Here is a 16,329-nt window from a genome sequence, read left to right on the forward strand (position 1 = left end):
ATTGTGGACAATTTCACTATTCCCAGACTCTCGAGTAGTTTACAGTCCTGTGTGATTCAGCAGCAGAAAGTTTTGAGTCGGTCACGCTGATTTAGCTCACAATTATCACACATTATGTGTTTATAAGGCAGGGTCGATGCTGCTGCCCGGCCCAGCCATCCCTCACTCCATCCCCTTCCTTGGGCCTTGTCCCGTCACGGCCACTCCAGCACGTTCTGCCGTGCCCGGGGCTCGTCCTGCTCAGCCCACGCCACAACCTGGGCTCCTGTTCGGCCGACCCCATCCCGGCCCGTGGGATTTATTTGGGCTCGGACACGACACCGGAGCGCGCGCGGGCCCCCCCTCGGGGGAGCGCGCGCGGGGCCCCCCCTCGGGGGAGCGCGCGCGGGGCCCCCCTCGGGGGAGCGCGCGCGGGGCCCCCCCTCGGGGGAGCGCGCGCGGGGCCCCCCTCGGGGGGAGCGCGCGCGGGGCCCCCCCTCGGGGGAGCGCGCGCGGGGCCCCCCTCGGGGGGAGCGCGCGCGGGGCCAGGCGGGAAAAGGCGCCAAAAAGCCACGTGCGCTCCCCCGAGGTGGGAAAAGGGCGACAAAGCGTCCCCCGCTCTGCGCCGCAGATTCGCCACCGAGAGCCACCGCCCGGGGCACCAGCACCGGCACCGGGACACAGGACGAGCCCTGCGCTGGGCACTGCGGGGCCGGGACAACTCAGTCACACCCCACCCTGGGCGCAGCGAGGCGGTGCCTCCGTGCCGGTAATGGCGGGCAGGGCCGCCCCGCGCGCAGCACCCGCAGATTCGCCACGGCCCCGCTGTCACCGCCGCCGCTGTCCCGGGGAGAGCTCCAGGGGCAGCCCCGGCCCCTCGGGGGGCTCCGAGGGCGGTGGGATTACCCCAGCGGGGCGGGCTGTGCGGGGCGGGCGCGGCGGGCGCGGTGCCGAAAGTGCGGGGCGGGTGCGCAGGCGCGGCCCGGCCCGGCCCCGGCGGAACAAAGGCGAGCGCGGCCGCGGTGGGCGGTGAGTCCGGGCCGGGCCTGCCGGGCTGCGGGAGGGCCCTGCGGGGGCTGAGGGGCGCGGGAGGGCCCTCCCGGGGTGCGGGGGTTGCGGGAGGATCGCCTTGAGCCGTGGGGGCCGAGGGGCCGGGCCCCCCAGTCCCGGGCCGGGCCCCGAGGGGGCTGCGGCGGCCGCGGCCTCACCTGGAGGCGAAGGCAAACCCTGTGCGTTGTTCCAGCGCTTTTGTTTGCGCTCCGCGGTGAAGCCTCGCTGGTAAAAGGTTAAACGCTGCCTGTGAGGCCGCAGCTGCCGGGCTTGGTGGTTGGTTGTGTGCCCTGTAAAGCAGATACATAATTTGGTCGTCTGTACATTAATACCTGATTTCTGAAAGAGTCGGTGTGAAATAGTTCCCTTTATTCCTTAAGGGAAAAATATATTTACTTAACATTTTTAATATGCTGATCACCTAAGCCTACGTGTACTTGCACAGCTATTTAAGGCCCGATTCTTTGGAAAGTCCATTAATCTTTCGAAGAAATAACACCCAAGGTTCTTACTCTCTTTTGTCCTTATTCCAAAGTTGGGAGAGCCTTTGGGAATCGATGGTAACAATAATCGAGGCTTCAAAGATCTGGGGGAGCAGAGGCCCAACACTCACTAGCCTGATCTTCTTTTGTCTTGCAGAAGTACAAATATAATGTCAGGTGGCTGAAAATTTGACTATCAAAATGTCAAGTAAGTTTTTTTTTTTAGATTTTTCTTCCTTTAACTTGATGAATTAGAGACCTGGTTGAGCAGAACCTGTTTGTGAGATAATCCCATTCTTCCTGGCATTAAAGGGAAAATAGGAAGTGTAGTGATTCCTGACCAAACTCTTGGCCTTGAATCGTGTTGTGGCTGATTCCTGGCAGAGTTTTTGTAGGAAATTCAGATATCTCAGCTTCTGAATCCTGTTTGACTGCGGTTTTGCTTTCCCTCCTGTAACTGCTGTGCAAATAAATGCACTTATAAATTCTCCAGCCTTCTGCCTGAGTAAAAGCCTGGGATTAGAGCAAATGGAGGGGCTTCAGTTTTTCTTTCTTTTCTTACTCTTATGTTGCTTTTCACTCTTCAGTGACAAAATGCAGAGTCTTTCAAAGTAAAATTTCTGTCTTGTTTTTGTAAATTGCTTTAAAAATGTTGGCCACCTTATAAAGAATTTGTTCAGATTTTCAAGAAAAAAAATGTGCTTACATTTCTATCTTAACAGAAAGGCCATCCTATGCCCCACCTCCCACCCCAGCTCCTGCAACCGTAAGTATAGTGATTTTTCTCATTAACACAGAGCCTTTAGTAACTTCCCAGAGCAATAATTATGGAGTTACCTCCCTGTGTTGGAAACACAACACTAATTAATGTGATATGAATTGTGTTAATTAATCTCATTCTTTTTTTTAAGCACTTTGTGAAAGAGAAGCTGAATAAACTTTATTTCATTTTTGAGGGTGGCTCTTGCAGTCAGTGAATTTTCTGTGAGCTGTCACTTGTCTGGAATGATTCACAGGGGGTTGCAGCAGTACTGGAGTAATTAAGAAACAACTGATATATTTAATTCTAAAACTTCCCACTGAGCCTGTGCCCAAATCATGGGCAGACAGAGCATATTTTTTATGTTTTACTGAACTGCATTGCAGTGGAATATGGAAAACCCTCTTATATTGGGTCAGAATAATGGAACACTCCTGATGCCAGCCTTGCATGCCTTGAAATCCCTGGTATTTTGAGTCTAGGGCATGGGAAATATTTTACTTTCTAGGAAATTGGTGTGGAATGACACTGAGGAAAACATGAATGGGAGCTTTGAATCCTGCCCAGTGACATTCCTGGGTGTGCAGAGGTGCTGCAGTCCCAGTGGGCAGGGAACTGTCTGAAAGCAAATGCTCCTCTTTGGTCACACTTCTGAATAGTTGGGATTTTGTGATAAATCCTTTATACAGAAGAGTGAGCAAATATGCTATAGTGAATTTTTTTTAACCAAAGAAAATTGGAAAACTGTTCCCCAAAGGTGTGTCCCTGATCTCTGCAGGATGGAATTTAGATGGAATGTGATCCTTGAGATTGGTTGTGCCATACTTTGCAAGTAAAGAGGCTTGAAAACGATAAAATGCATAAATACAAGCTATGTTTTCATAAGTTTACATAAATAAAACTTGATTTGCATAGTTTGTTCAGAGTTTTCATTTTGCACACAGTGAAACAGGTCTGTGCCAGAGTTCCAGGAACATGATGGATCCCCTCAGAGCCCTGGATTCCTGCACACACACGTGATCCTTTGGGATGTAACATGGACACAGATGTGAAATGTTCTTGGGTCTGTGGTGCAGCCCTTCAGAAGGGTCAGAACTGCAGCCAGGGACGTGCATTGCGTGTCTAAGGAGCTTCTTCTCTTGTATTTATATTGTATTTTACACCCTCCTTCAGGTGGTGGTCTGTGCAAGTCACAAAGTAGCCAAATAACCTCCTTTGTTCTTCCACAGCCAGTTCCAGGTGCTACAACAGTGAGCAAAGTCCCAGCAGTTCTGTAACTGCAGGACTGTAGCTGAAATAAAGTCTCCATGTGTTGCAAGGTAGTTCCCTGGTAACATTTAAATCCTGTCTTGCAGAAATAAAGAATTAAGCAGACGGAGATTACAATTGTCACCTGGTTTTATTGAAGAGGTGTAGTTCAACATATTCAAAACCTGTTGTTATGGTAATACAAAAAACTACAGTAAAATGGTGTCTTATGAAGTAGTGAGTGTGGATGTCATGAGCCCAGGCATAGAGATGAGCATGTCAGCTGCTGTGGCTGAGCTGAAAAGCTTGGGAATAAAATCTCTGTTGAAGGCTGACTGTTAAAGGATCATTCTCCTCACACTTGTATGTTTAGAAATAAACTGCAGTGTGTCTGCATTTCCCTGATACCATCACAGTTCAGTTCATAGGGCACTTGTGTTCAGTGTCTGTGGCACACTTTGGTTCTTGGAGTCCTGAACCAATCTGTAAAATTTTTATAACTGGTCTAGAACAGGTCAGTGAATCCCTGTGCAAAACTGCAGGAATGTTTATTAGGGCTATTGGAGAGAGGGACACTGTGGGGATGGCACTTAAATGTCTAGAAACACTCCAGGCTCTCATGAATTCTAATGGAATGATAGGACCACCACAGTCAGGACTTAATCACAGTTACTGTTAAATAGCTGATCCATTCTTTCCAGCAAAATTTGCCTGGGAAGTGGGGGATAAAGGAAAAAGCAAAGATTTATGTGAGGAGGGGAATACAGAGAACCCAGTGCCACTTGAGTGTCTGTAGATAAGTGAGAAGGGAACGTGAAGAACTCTTATTTTTCTCTACATGACTGAGGTGAGAACAAATTGATCACTTCATGGATGAATGATGTATTGATTATCTTCTGATTCATCTTGGATTGGGTGGTCTGTTCAGACTAGTGTGTAGTTTCTAACCTGTAGATCTTATTGCAGATTTAGAGTTCCTCAGTCCTGTGACCAAGGGATGTCCCTTGGAATTGTCTTCAGCCACTGGTGGTGGTGCAGAGATGGTGCTTTGAGATATTTCCTCCCCCCCACCTGTTTGTTGGGAAGGCAGAATGCTGGGAAGAAAATCAGGCAGGGATTTTCATTGGTGTAAATGTGGGTACTGTGGATTTCTGCCCCATCACTGAGTGCTGTGACCTTCACCCTTTGGATATAAGAGTCTTCTGAGTTCCCTGGTGGCTTATGTTGGAAAATTTTGTTAGCAATGAGCTGGATTTACAGAATACTTGTTTAAACAAGTTACACAGTTAATAGAAATAAAATCACCAACTTCAGACAGAAATTTGTAGTGACACATTTGCTTAAAAGTCCTGTTTCCTTACTAGGTTTATCCTGGAGTAAGTTGTGCGTGTTGGGAAGACACCAACTGCTACACCTCATTGCTTGTTTGAATTCTGGTTGCTTTTGCATGCCATATTGCAGTTCATTTTCATTTCTGTGTTCTCCTCGTTTGAGCTCATTTCTCATTCGTGTTTTTGTCTCATTTGTTTCCATCAGCAAATGCCCAGCACCCCAGGGTTTGTGGGATACAATCCATACAGCCATCTGGCCTACAACAACTACAGGCTGGGAGGGAACCCGGGCACCAACAGCCGGGTCACGGTAGGAGAATCAACTATTACATCCTCCAGCAAACACCAGGAGCTGACCAGAAATGGCTTTAGGGTTAGGTTCTTTGGAGTCTTGGCTGCTGCCACTTCTTTATTAAAAAAACCCAAACTTACTTCTGATTCTTATTCCTCACCCTCCTCCCCTTCCCCTTCACTCTGGAACCTCTTGCAGGAAAATGGGCTTCTACTCAGCAGGGAAAACTGGTAATGGTTTATGATGCAAAACTCCAAAAAGACAGACTTTGTGGTCTTCAGTGACCACTGCATGTGTAGAGAAAAGAGCTGTGGCTGGGTATAAATTGTTGGAGGGAGGGAACTGCTCGTTTTGCTGAGGTTCATTGGCGCAAAAATAAGGAAGAACATTTTGCAAACTGGAGATCATTGATAGTTGTTGCATCATCCTGTTGTGCCATATGAGAGGTGCAAGCCTTTATTTTTCTTTCCAGGCTTAGTCTGGTAATAACTGCACAGTCCCAAGTTCAGTCATTATTTTTTCAACGAAAGTGTGATGATAATAAAATAGAATCCTTTCAGCTCTTATATATGTCAGTGTGTGGGAAATGGATGTTACATTCATTTTTCATGGAGTAACCACAGTGAGATGGAGGCAAGTGATGAGGCAGGTGACAGCTTCTGTCAAACACAGATCAAGTCCTGAGCCCTGGATGCAGTTAGGAAAGAAAAACAGACTGGAGAAATTAACATTTTCATAACAACAGAAATTGAGTAAATCCCTGGTATTTTCTTTAATATATCACAACTTTAAGGTTTTTTCATATAAAACTTTGTACCTCAAACCATCTGATGAGTCTGGAATGCAATACAAAGATTTCTCAAGGACCAAATACACGGTGCTTTTAATGAAGTGTCCTCTTTTTATGCCTGTCATATAAACCTTCTTTCAGACTTCATATATGAAGTTCATCCTGTTTGTTAAAGCATTTACAGAAAGGACCTTCCCCTCCAAGCTGGAATTGACTGAAGGGATGCTATTTCCTTATACAAGAATAAGTCAGGTTTTGTCTGAGAACTTCCATTGTTTCTGTATGTCACAAACATACACAGCCTGCTCTGCCATGCATATCCCAGTATATGGATGGTGTCTGTAAATCCCTCTTAATTTAAAAGCATTGAACAGTTTCCGTTAATGTTTTTCCAACCCATCTGTATGTGTATCTGTGTATACATTTTGGTAATGCATATACCTCATGCACATTACTTATACACAGTTCTGTATGCATTGTTCATAGAGCTCCATAAATTCAGCAATTCAAGATATTATCAGGAGTTAAAATTTGAAAACTGAATGTTGAAGCTGGGCCCATACACACAAGTATTGATCGTGGGCCACAGTCCTGAAAGATCTTGAACCTTTATATTGTTATCTAAATTATCCCACCTAATATAACAGAACTCCTGGCATGTGGAAGTGCTGGAAGAGTAGAGGGTTACAGAGCTTGCAGTTGACAGGGCTGTGATGTCACTGCACTGTTGTAGGAGGAGACCCTGTTTGGGTGTTCTGTGGGTTGAGGGGACACGAGGTGAGGCAGCAGTTGGTGCTCAGTGTCCTTCAGTGTCACGCCAGCAGTGCCTGACAGCGTCAGAGCCAAGGGAAGATGGAGCACAGGGGCATGTTGCAGGCTAATTGGGACAATTAATTACAGCTTGGCTACAAATAGACACACATTTACAGCTCAGCTGCATAGAGTTGTTTTCTTTTTATAATGGGCCTTTTAATTGGCTCCAAATTACCATTGACAAATTTTGCAGGCAAATAATTGCTAAAATTATTTGATATGTCTCTAAGTTAATCCTTTTTAAACTTGCTGCATATCTTTTTTCACCTGTACAGTAGCCACATTAAATTTATCAAAACAGGTAAAATAAATTGTCAGAAGTGAGAAAAACCAGCCAGCTGGGATTGGTGTCTCCATGTGCACTCCTAAGCTGTGTAGTTCAGTTTTAAGAACATGGAGCCCTTCTGAGGATTTCTCTAGTTACAGAGAAAAGGGCAAACTTACACTGGAAGTTACTGCTGTGAGGCCCAGCTGTAGTTAGTGGCTGTCTCAGGCTGGGTAATGCTTTTGGTGATGGTGTTTGCTTCTCCTGTGGGGTGTGTGAGTGCACAAGAGCGAGTGTTTTCCAAAACTGGAGTGTGTCAAGGCTGTCCAGCCATCCCATTAACGAATGGATTTATCCGGTTCTTTTATAGGCTTCCTCTGGTATTACCATTCCCAAGCCCCCCAAACCCCCAGACAAGCCCCTGATGCCCTACATGCGGTACAGCCGGAAGGTGGGTATTACAGTGTCCGTCAGTAATAAAGTCAGTGTTCGTTTGTGCTAACGATTAATTGCTATGATCTTAGTTTCAGCTTCTAAACGTTGACTCCTAACAGCCTGCGCTCTCTTAAGGGGATGCAAAGTCCAGAGTCTGCCCTGCAGAACAAAGGCAGCAGTAGTCTGGTCACACAGTTGCCAATTTCTGGGGGGAAAATTGCTAAAATGCTAATTCCTACCACTGTCTGCTGACAAGGATCCACCCCGCCACATTCAGAAGTTCCTGTGACTTACTGACAGAACTTTTTTATATAAAGGAAGTATTCCTTGCGTTTTCTGGGCTTGGTGCAGTGCTGTAGCTGGACTGAAGAGTAGCAATGAGTGGACTTTGCATGTTCTCCTTCACCACCCTAGCCCGTGGCAACGTTGGCTTCGCTATTCTGTGAACTGTGTGACAGAAAGTAGGAGAGAGACTCTTGTGGAGTCTGGAGTCTGATGGGGCATGGGGAGGGCATGGCAGCCTGGCTGAAGCAGGTGAGCCAGAAGGCATTTCTTCCACTTCTGGTAAAGTATCTTTACCAGCCTGTCTGTCTTAGGCCAAAAAACATCAACACAAAAAAAAAAAAAAAAGTCAAGTGGTGCAGCAAGAAATTACACTGGCAGCTCTCCTTTTTTTTTTCCCTGTAAAGTTAGAAACCTTTTTGGTGGAGTCAGAACTTGTTGGAACTCAGATTGATCAGCAAGACTGAAATATTGTGAAATGTTACATTCTGATCTGAAAAGCTCAGTCTCTTTGTCATAATCTACTGCTGGATGTGTTTACTCAGTAGCAATTTTTTCCCCGAGATGCAGCGATGTGCATTTAAGAAGAGAATTGAGAGGGTTAAAGGCAATATTCCCATGAGACCAAAGCCACTCAGCAATTGCCTGGTTCAGTAGCTGGCTTCCTACTGACTTCCTGCCCCAGAAAATAATCCAGATAGTTTAGCCAGACTCATTCCTAACTTAATCCTGTTTTTCATGGTGATTCCAGAAAGAACACTGAGATGACAATATAAAATGTTTAATTTGGAAGTATTTAGATATCATTAGTAAAGCTCCAGCTGTTTCTGTTAAGGTCTGGGACCAAGTGAAGGCGTCCAATCCTGATTTGAAGTTATGGGAAATTGGCAAGATTATTGGAGGAATGTGGCGAGATCTCACTGATGAAGAGAAGCAAGAGTATTTGAATGAATATGAAGCTGAAAAGGTAAATGGAAGAAATCTGGGATGTTTATTACAGCTGATTCTTCTAGGAACTGGTCTGAGAAGAAAAATTCATCTTCCCCATGCAGGGGTGTTTGAGGCATTCACGAGAGCCCTGTATGTAACTTAAGTGGAAGTTTGTCCTGACACATCTCTTAGATTTTTTTTTAATAACTGTGCATCAACTGTGACTGGTCAGTTTTTAGACCTAATTCAAAATGAAGTATTTATAATTGAGTGTCGATTTTAACTGTTTAATGAATGGATTTGATTATACTACATCAGTATTGAAAAGATTGTCTCAACACCAAAATCCTCTTTCAAAACTGGTGCTCTGCAACTACTGCTGTTGTCATGAACGTGTTCATAAGAGACTTCCAGTCACGTGGGGTTTGGTTTTCCTGGTGTAACCTGGTGGAACTCCACACTGTGGCATTAGTGTCTTGTTTCTTAATAGAAAATGCTACCACTTGTAGGATTTTCCTGTGCTTTTGTTTTGGTTTTATATTGATCTTAATGACAAGAGATGAGAGCTACTGGTGTCTGGGTTGGTAAGTGTTGAGCACCTGTACAAGACTGTTCTTGTGATTCTCAGGTACAAAGGGAGAACTGTCCAGCTGATGTGTTGTGTTTACACCTGGCAGGCACCTGAGGCTGTGGATACCTGGTCAAATCTCAGCTGGTTCTATTCCAAGGCAATAGAGAAGTACTGCAAACTGGGTGCTCTTAGCTGGTAACCTTGGTAACCATGTTTAGATTGTAAGCTCCTTGGGGCAGGGGCCAGCTGGTTTCTATTTGTGCAGTGCCCAGGCAGGAGGATTCTGGTCCTGATCATAAAGCAAACAAGATTTTTAGGTACCTTTAACAATATTGTAGATATCTCATTTTTTATTGGAAATACCTCAAATCACTATAAAAAATCTTAGAAGTGAGACAAAAGAAAGCAATTCAAAGGGAAAAGGTATTTCAAAGAAGGTGAAGATAGTACTGCCATCCTGCTGCAGGAGGAGACAGGAGTCTGGCTGCAGCTTTCTGTGTCATCCCAGTGCAGGGATGGGGCAAAGAACGGACAAACCGTAAGTGATTTTGCAAACTGGTTCATGACATACTGGAATAAGGAAAGAGAAGAAATCAGAGTCACAGATCTAGTTAGAACTCCAGAGAATTACTGAGATTATCTTATGTTTGCTAATTTTGTCTTAACCAGAGGTTGGTGACAAATGCCTTGCTCTGAGGTGTTTTGAGTTTGAAATCTCAGAAAGCAAAGCTATGGTAAGACTTTCAGGTTGTAAAACTGAAGTGGACCTGAAAGCCCAGCTGTGTTTTTAAAACATGAACGACTATGGAAGAAGTTCTAACTTGTAAAACAGAAAGGCTGAGAGGATCTGGTCCCTGGTGTCTCAGCTGAGAACAGCTCTGTGTGACTGCAGAGTGAGTCGCACAGGGCTCGGTTGTGTCGAGGTGGGAGTCGCCCCGTGGTGCGATCAAACCGTGTTGGTCACGTTTCAGATCGAGTACAACGAGTCCATGAAGGCCTACCACAACTCCCCTGCCTACCTGGCCTACATCAACGCCAAGAGCCGCGCCGAGGCCGCGCTGGAGGAGGAGAGCCGGCAGAGACAGTCGCGCATGGAGAAGGGGGAGCCCTACATGAGCATCCAGCCCGCCGAGGACCCCGATGGTAAGGGAGCAGGGCCTGTGTGCACCCCAGTGGGACAGTCCTGTTCCAGCACCAGCACAGAGATACAGCAAACCACCCCTGCACACTGCACAACACTTAACGTGGCTGCATTTCTCATCTGGTGCCTTCGGTACTGATTTCTTTATCCCATTTTACTCCGTTCGACTGACTTTGTTCCCAAACATAAGGTGGCACTGGTGGCAGAAGTTAAGCCAACCCTTCTTAATTAAGTGTGAAGTAATGCTTACAGTTCAAACCAAATCAGTCTCTTCCGGCTTTAGCACATGCATTAGAAAAGGCTTAGATGCCTGATTTAATCCAGCTTGGGTGGAATGTTGTGCTTTATTATCAGAAGCACATAAATCTGACAGGCAGAGTTCTGCTGCGATTAAGAGCACCTGAACTTCAATGTGCTCAACAACTGTCGTTTGAGATTGTTGAGGGAGTGAGGTGCCCTTGCTGCTGACAAGTTGATGAGAAAATTCTGAAAGTTTATTTGACTGCAAGGAAATGCACCCCACCCAGTGGGAAAAGTCAGCCTCACACACCTCATGGCTGCTTTTAAATTCATCACCTAAAACTTGTTGAAACCTGAGGGTGAAAAATGTGCTCAGTTACACCCTTTTTTTTTCCTTCCCCCTTGTAAAAGCACACCCCTGAGATAAAGCTCATGGCAAACAGCACTTTCCCCTGTGTGAGGTAATTGCAACATTTATGTAAATACATTTAGTGTTGGACTGGCTGGAACTTGGGGACTTGAGGTTCTGTTCTGTGCTGCCTGGGCCAGGTGAAGTCCAACAGAAACAGCCATTGTCTCTTTCTGCTTTGTTTAATCAGATACCTCAGTGAGAAACTGAACAAAAAACTTCAAAATAAAGGAGACAGAACCTTTGATTTGACTGGTTCTCTTCTCTGGTGGCATCTCCCAGCATAATGTTAGGCTGCTTCTTAAAATCTCTGTGAGTAGTTGGAGTGTCATCTCCATTAGAAAGATTTGATGAAAATTAATTCAACTTTTGAGCTTTTCTGCATGACATTGTTCTGGGAGATAATTCATAGTTGTTGCTGAACTCAGTTCTCTTTAGAGAAATGCATTTACTAATAAACAGATAGAACAGAATACTAATAACCAGAGTAAATAAATAGAATACTCAGTACATTCCTATCAGTTTTTTAGTGATGAGTAAACATACATCACTTCTTCATGCTTTCAGTCCTCAGGATTTCAAAAAAAAAAGTAGTTTTGATCTGTGCTGCAAAGGTTATTTATAGAGCAGTCACTGTCCTGCTGGCATTTTGCTCTGGTGACATGATTTATCAGGGATAGTTCTTTTATTCTGTGCATTGATGGTCCCTCTTACCGTGGAAACATGGAAAGCAAGGCAGTCAATAACTAGGTCAGCCCAATTTCAGCTGTGGGAGATGCTGTGAGAGCTGTGCCACATGAATGCTGCCCTGGCCTCACTCTCTCAGTTTCCTGATCCCTGGTGCTCTGTGTGTGTTCTGTGACCTTTGTGGCGTGGCAGCACCTGGTGCTGGGGGCCGTGCTGTGGCTTTAAGGAGCAGTGCTGTGGGTGTGGTGCCCTGGCCCGGGTGCTGCCATGGGGCTAAGGCAGTGCTGTGGCCCCGGTGTTGCAGATTACGACGATGGGTTCTCCATGAAGCACACGGCCACGGCGCGCTTCCAGCGCAACCACCGGCTCATCAGCGAGATCCTCAGCGAGAGCGTCGTGCCCGACGTGCGCTCCGTGGTCACCACCGCCAGGATGCAAGTCCTGAAGCGCCAGGTTCAGTCCTTGATGGTTCACCAGGTAAAGAGAAAGGATGTGGATGCAGCTAAAATGTGATGGTGTTGGGCTGGTCTCCAAGTCTCGGGTCATTCCATCACTTGCATGACTGTTCTTCCTGGGTGTGATGGTCTGTGCACTCCAAGAGCTAATCCCTGGGTTTACTTGGGAGCTGCAGGATGTGAGACTTCACCACATGTGCTGCTCTGTTACTGAGGGTCCTGTTAAACTGTATTTTGTTCTAAGGGTATCCTACATATTAATTCCGTATCTTTTCATTATTACATACAGCCCTCTATATTACAGTGTAAGTCTGCTGGGTGATAGGTGGGGTTGTGATTTCAGGTACCTGACAACTTTGTTTGTAGATATTCCCTATTGCAACATTCTTAACTGAAAGTTAAATTCATACAAGGAAATCTGCACAAGGTCACACCTGCAGGGTTCACCCAGCTTTGACTGGGACATGCCTGTGTTTTCAAAACACTCATGTTACCAAAAGAACCCTGTCCATGGTCATTGTGCATGTGGGTGAAGAGAGACCAGAATTACATAGAGATGTGTTGGGATTTTTTTAATTAACAGAAGATTTGGGGGGTGGAGGGAGTGGTTTCCCTTCTTTCCTTTGAGTTGTGGTCTTTCCATGTTACGAGAACATAATTGATGTGGAGGTGTCTGTACCCCTGGGCTGTGTATATCCAGACCTGTAGGCACCTGAGGGGTGCAGAATAGGAAAGGAAACATGCAGATTTGGTGCTGGAAGCTTCACCTCAGGTACACACTGTGTTTCATTTACAATATGCCTGAACTGCTGCACAGACCCATTTACTGCTCATACTTTGCAGGATAAACTTCTGAGCTGTTGGCTATCAGATCAAGGCAGGCAGAAGGATGTTTATGTATTAGAGCAGTATTTAAAAATAAACCCATACAAGTATTTTTGTGCATGGCTGTAGCTTTGCCCAGTTCTCAGGTGGCTGCACAATGATGTTCTTGCCATTTGTTTCACTTCCAGCGCAAACTCGAAGCTGAGCTGCTGCAAATTGAGGAGCGTCACCAGGAAAAGAAGAGGAAGTTTCTGGAAAGCACAGAGTCCTTCAACAATGAGCTCAAAAGGGTACGATTCATTCTTCTAAACTTACTCTGAGGAAGCTGCTGGTTCCACACTGGTACAAGTGCGTCAGTTCTGTGTTCATTTCTGTGCCATTGCCCAGCTGCTGGGGCCGTGCCCTGGTGTGGGTGTCACAGAGCACAGCATCATTTCCTGCTCCTTCAGTGACCTGTAGTGGTGACATTGGGCCAGTACAGTTTAGAGTTCCTCCAGGCTGGACTGGGTCAGTTCACTCAGAGCAGCTGGAGGAAGATGCCCTAAAGCCACTGTGAGGACACACTCTTCTCCTTGGCTGTGTTCAGATAACAAGCTTTAGGTTGTTTACTTATCCCCTCCCCCTTTATTTTTGTTAATATGCCTGTATCTCCCTAATGACTCAAGATTTTCATGTAAATTTTGTCAAGTCAAAATTACGTTGCACGCAGAAATACTGAACTCATCATTGGGGTTTACACAAGTTTTGTTTTTCAGTCTGAGGTAGTAAAAGCTTTCCTTTTCATTTTAATTTCTAGTTATGCAGCTTGAAGGTGGAAGTGGATATGGAAAAAATTGCAGCTGAAATTGCTCAAGCTGAGGAACAGGCTCGCAAGAGGCAGGAGGAAAGGGAAAAGGAAGCAGCTGAGCAAGCAGAGCGCAGTCAGAACAGCCTGGCAGCTGAGGAGGAGCAGGCAGCCAGCAAGGGGGAGGAGAAGAAGGAAGAGGAGAGCACCCCAATGGAGACAGGTAACTGCACCTGAACATCCAGGGATCTCAGAGGGTCCCTGAGGAGGCTCAGCTTAGCCAGGAGAACACTTCACTGCATCGTGCTGAACACAGGCATTTGATTTCTTACTAAATCACTCATTTTTAAGAGGGGAGAGGATAAGAACCCACAAAGCCCCTTGCCATGTTTTGTGTGTGATGTACCCAAGGGAAAAAATGCTTTCTAAACCTAAGTTAGACATTGGTTAACTGGGAGCAACTGGGAGTGTTTCCTTGTCCCAGTGTCAGTGACTAGCAAGGAGGCTGGAACAGCTGCTGGATTCAGGGGACTGAGTGGCTGGGACCTCAGTGAGCCACTGCTGCAACAGCAGGAGCATAAGGAAAGGGGACCAAGGAGTTTGAATTCCAGTGCTTCTGCTTTAACAAGGCACATGGCTTTCTGGTGGCTGGAATTCTGAGGTCAGGTAGCTGTGGGTGACATCAGGGTGCTGTGGCAGGACCACATGCATCTCCATCACCAGAAGTCCCTGAGCTGTGCCTGTCACTGCACATTCTGTGACAGAAATAACTGCTGCTGTTTCTTCCAAAATCCAACTGTATAACCTCAATAAATGTACGGCCCGTGAGTGACACTGAGAAATATGTTATTGCAGAGGAGTCCCACCCGGAAGAGAGCACAGAGAACCAGCAGAACGGTGAAGAGGGAACCTCCACCCCTGAGGACAAGGAGAGTGGGCAGGAAGGGGTGGACAGCACGGCCGAGGAGGGGACCAGTGACAGCAACACAGGCTCGGAGAGCAACAGTGCGACAGTGGAGGAGCCTCCTGCAGACCCCACGGCCGAGGAGGGCGACAAGAAGGAGTAGACACTGGCTCAGCTCAGGTGTCTGCAATGACGTACTGTTTGGTTTCAGAACGTGCTCCGCGGCTGTTGTACCTTCCCTGCCTCTGTCACTTGTCTCCAAAGGGTCCCGGGGGTTACTGGCACGTCAGGTTATCAGTGTAGTGATGTGAGGGGGCCCTCAGAGGCACAGCTGTCCTGCAGCAGGCAGAAAAGGAACCTCATGTGTCCAAACACGGCTGTTACGGTGTGGAGAGGGGTTTATATCACTTTGAATTCTTCCCTAGAAAGACACATTTGGTTTTGGTTATAAATGAGAAAATCAGGCCACCTCTCTCCTCTGGTTCCACGGCCACAGTGACTGGCAGTTTTTCCAAAGGCCCTTCCTGTTGCTGTGTGGCAGCAGTGAGGTGCAGGTGTGTCTCACCTGTGCTGCAGCCCTGCCTTGTCTGCATGAGGCCTGCTCCTGGCAATGGCACTGGCTCTCTGGAGAGGCTGGAATGCAACTGAGGCATTTAAAGTTCCAAAGAACTCTCTAGTCTCGCAGTAAAATGACACATCTTGAGGGATTTTTTCTGTGATGCAGGATTCCTTTCAACAAGCCTTTGCTTTTCTTTACTGGTTACTCCTTTATTTGCTACCAAGAGACCCTGGTGTGGCCTCAGCCAGAGCCCTGGCACAGTACAGAGCAGGAGAGCGTTTAAACAGGCACATGTTCTCTGAGCAGACAGTCACTGATACGGCACAAATGGTAAAAAATAGTAGGTTTGCTTGTCATGAGCTTTCAGAACCTCTGGGCACTACAAGAACACAGTTTGCCCTATATAAGCAAAAGCCCTAAAAAATGAAAAAAAAACCTTAATTGCAACAACAGCCACAGGCAACTTCTTGACTTTACAACTGAGAGAACACGTGATGCTTCAGTGAATCGATGTGTTTTTACAGACTAGTTGGTCTGTGAGATGTTTTTTAAACCCTTTTGGTCTTTTTTTTAAATGGTCTAAAAAAATAAAATTCAACATGTTTGGTTTTTTTAAACTCACAGTGGTCTGTTCTTGTCTTTTAAGGTAATGCCAGTGTTTGGTTCAGAGCTTTCATCAGCTGTTCTCCATCTCAGGCCAGAAGAGAATAAACACCTGGGATTTGATTTGTAACATGATAGGAGCAGCTGCCTGGACTGGGGGCCGACCCCCACAGGGCTCAGGTGAGACTGCACACCTGAGGTGCTGCAAACCCCTGTGGTGCAACAGCTTTTATCTGCAGCAGCCCTGGGTTCTGCTGGCTGGGGGTGCTTTTCATCTGCTCCAAATTCCCAAGGTGTATGTAAATAAGTAATTATTGGCAAAGACGGGTGTGTGCAGCTCAGGGTGTGTACCTGGGGGAGTGGAGTAGGTCTCGTCTTCACGGGTGAAATAACTTCCCCAAGCACATGAGAACCTGAAGGAATGCCCGTGGGCAGTGCTGGAGCACTGACCAGCCCTGTGGTGCCTGGCAGAGTGACCATGAGGGACTGGAGCA

The 16,329-nt window shown here is 46.5% G+C and overlaps 1 protein-coding gene across 2 annotated transcripts; it reads left to right on the forward strand.

Annotated features, from left to right (window-relative positions):
• The first annotated feature begins 795 nt into the window (after window positions 1–795).
• SMARCE1 (SWI/SNF related BAF chromatin remodeling complex subunit E1) lies at window positions 796–15,853 on the forward strand. 2 transcript variants are annotated; one of them, XM_071577278.1, is made up of 11 exons: window positions 796–1,008; window positions 1,669–1,719; window positions 2,234–2,277; window positions 5,056–5,160; window positions 7,381–7,461; window positions 8,563–8,694; window positions 10,200–10,371; window positions 12,010–12,182; window positions 13,174–13,275; window positions 13,782–13,992; window positions 14,625–15,853. In XM_071577278.1, the coding sequence occupies exons 2-11, from the start codon at window positions 1,713–1,715 to the stop codon at window positions 14,834–14,836; spliced, it is 1,239 nt and encodes a 412-aa protein (XP_071433379.1). In that variant the 5' UTR covers window positions 796–1,008; window positions 1,669–1,712; the 3' UTR covers window positions 14,837–15,853. The 2 variants fall into 2 exon arrangements, with proteins under 2 accessions (XP_071433379.1, XP_071433380.1); XM_071577279.1 differs by lacking the exon at window positions 5,056–5,160 and having other exon boundaries at window positions 798–1,008.
• The last annotated feature ends 476 nt before the right edge of the window (window positions 15,854–16,329 follow it).

The sequence above is a fragment of the Pithys albifrons genome, chromosome 25 (assembly GCF_047495875.1).
Source record: "Pithys albifrons albifrons isolate INPA30051 chromosome 25, PitAlb_v1, whole genome shotgun sequence".
Lineage (NCBI taxonomy): Eukaryota > Metazoa > Chordata > Aves > Passeriformes > Thamnophilidae > Pithys > Pithys albifrons.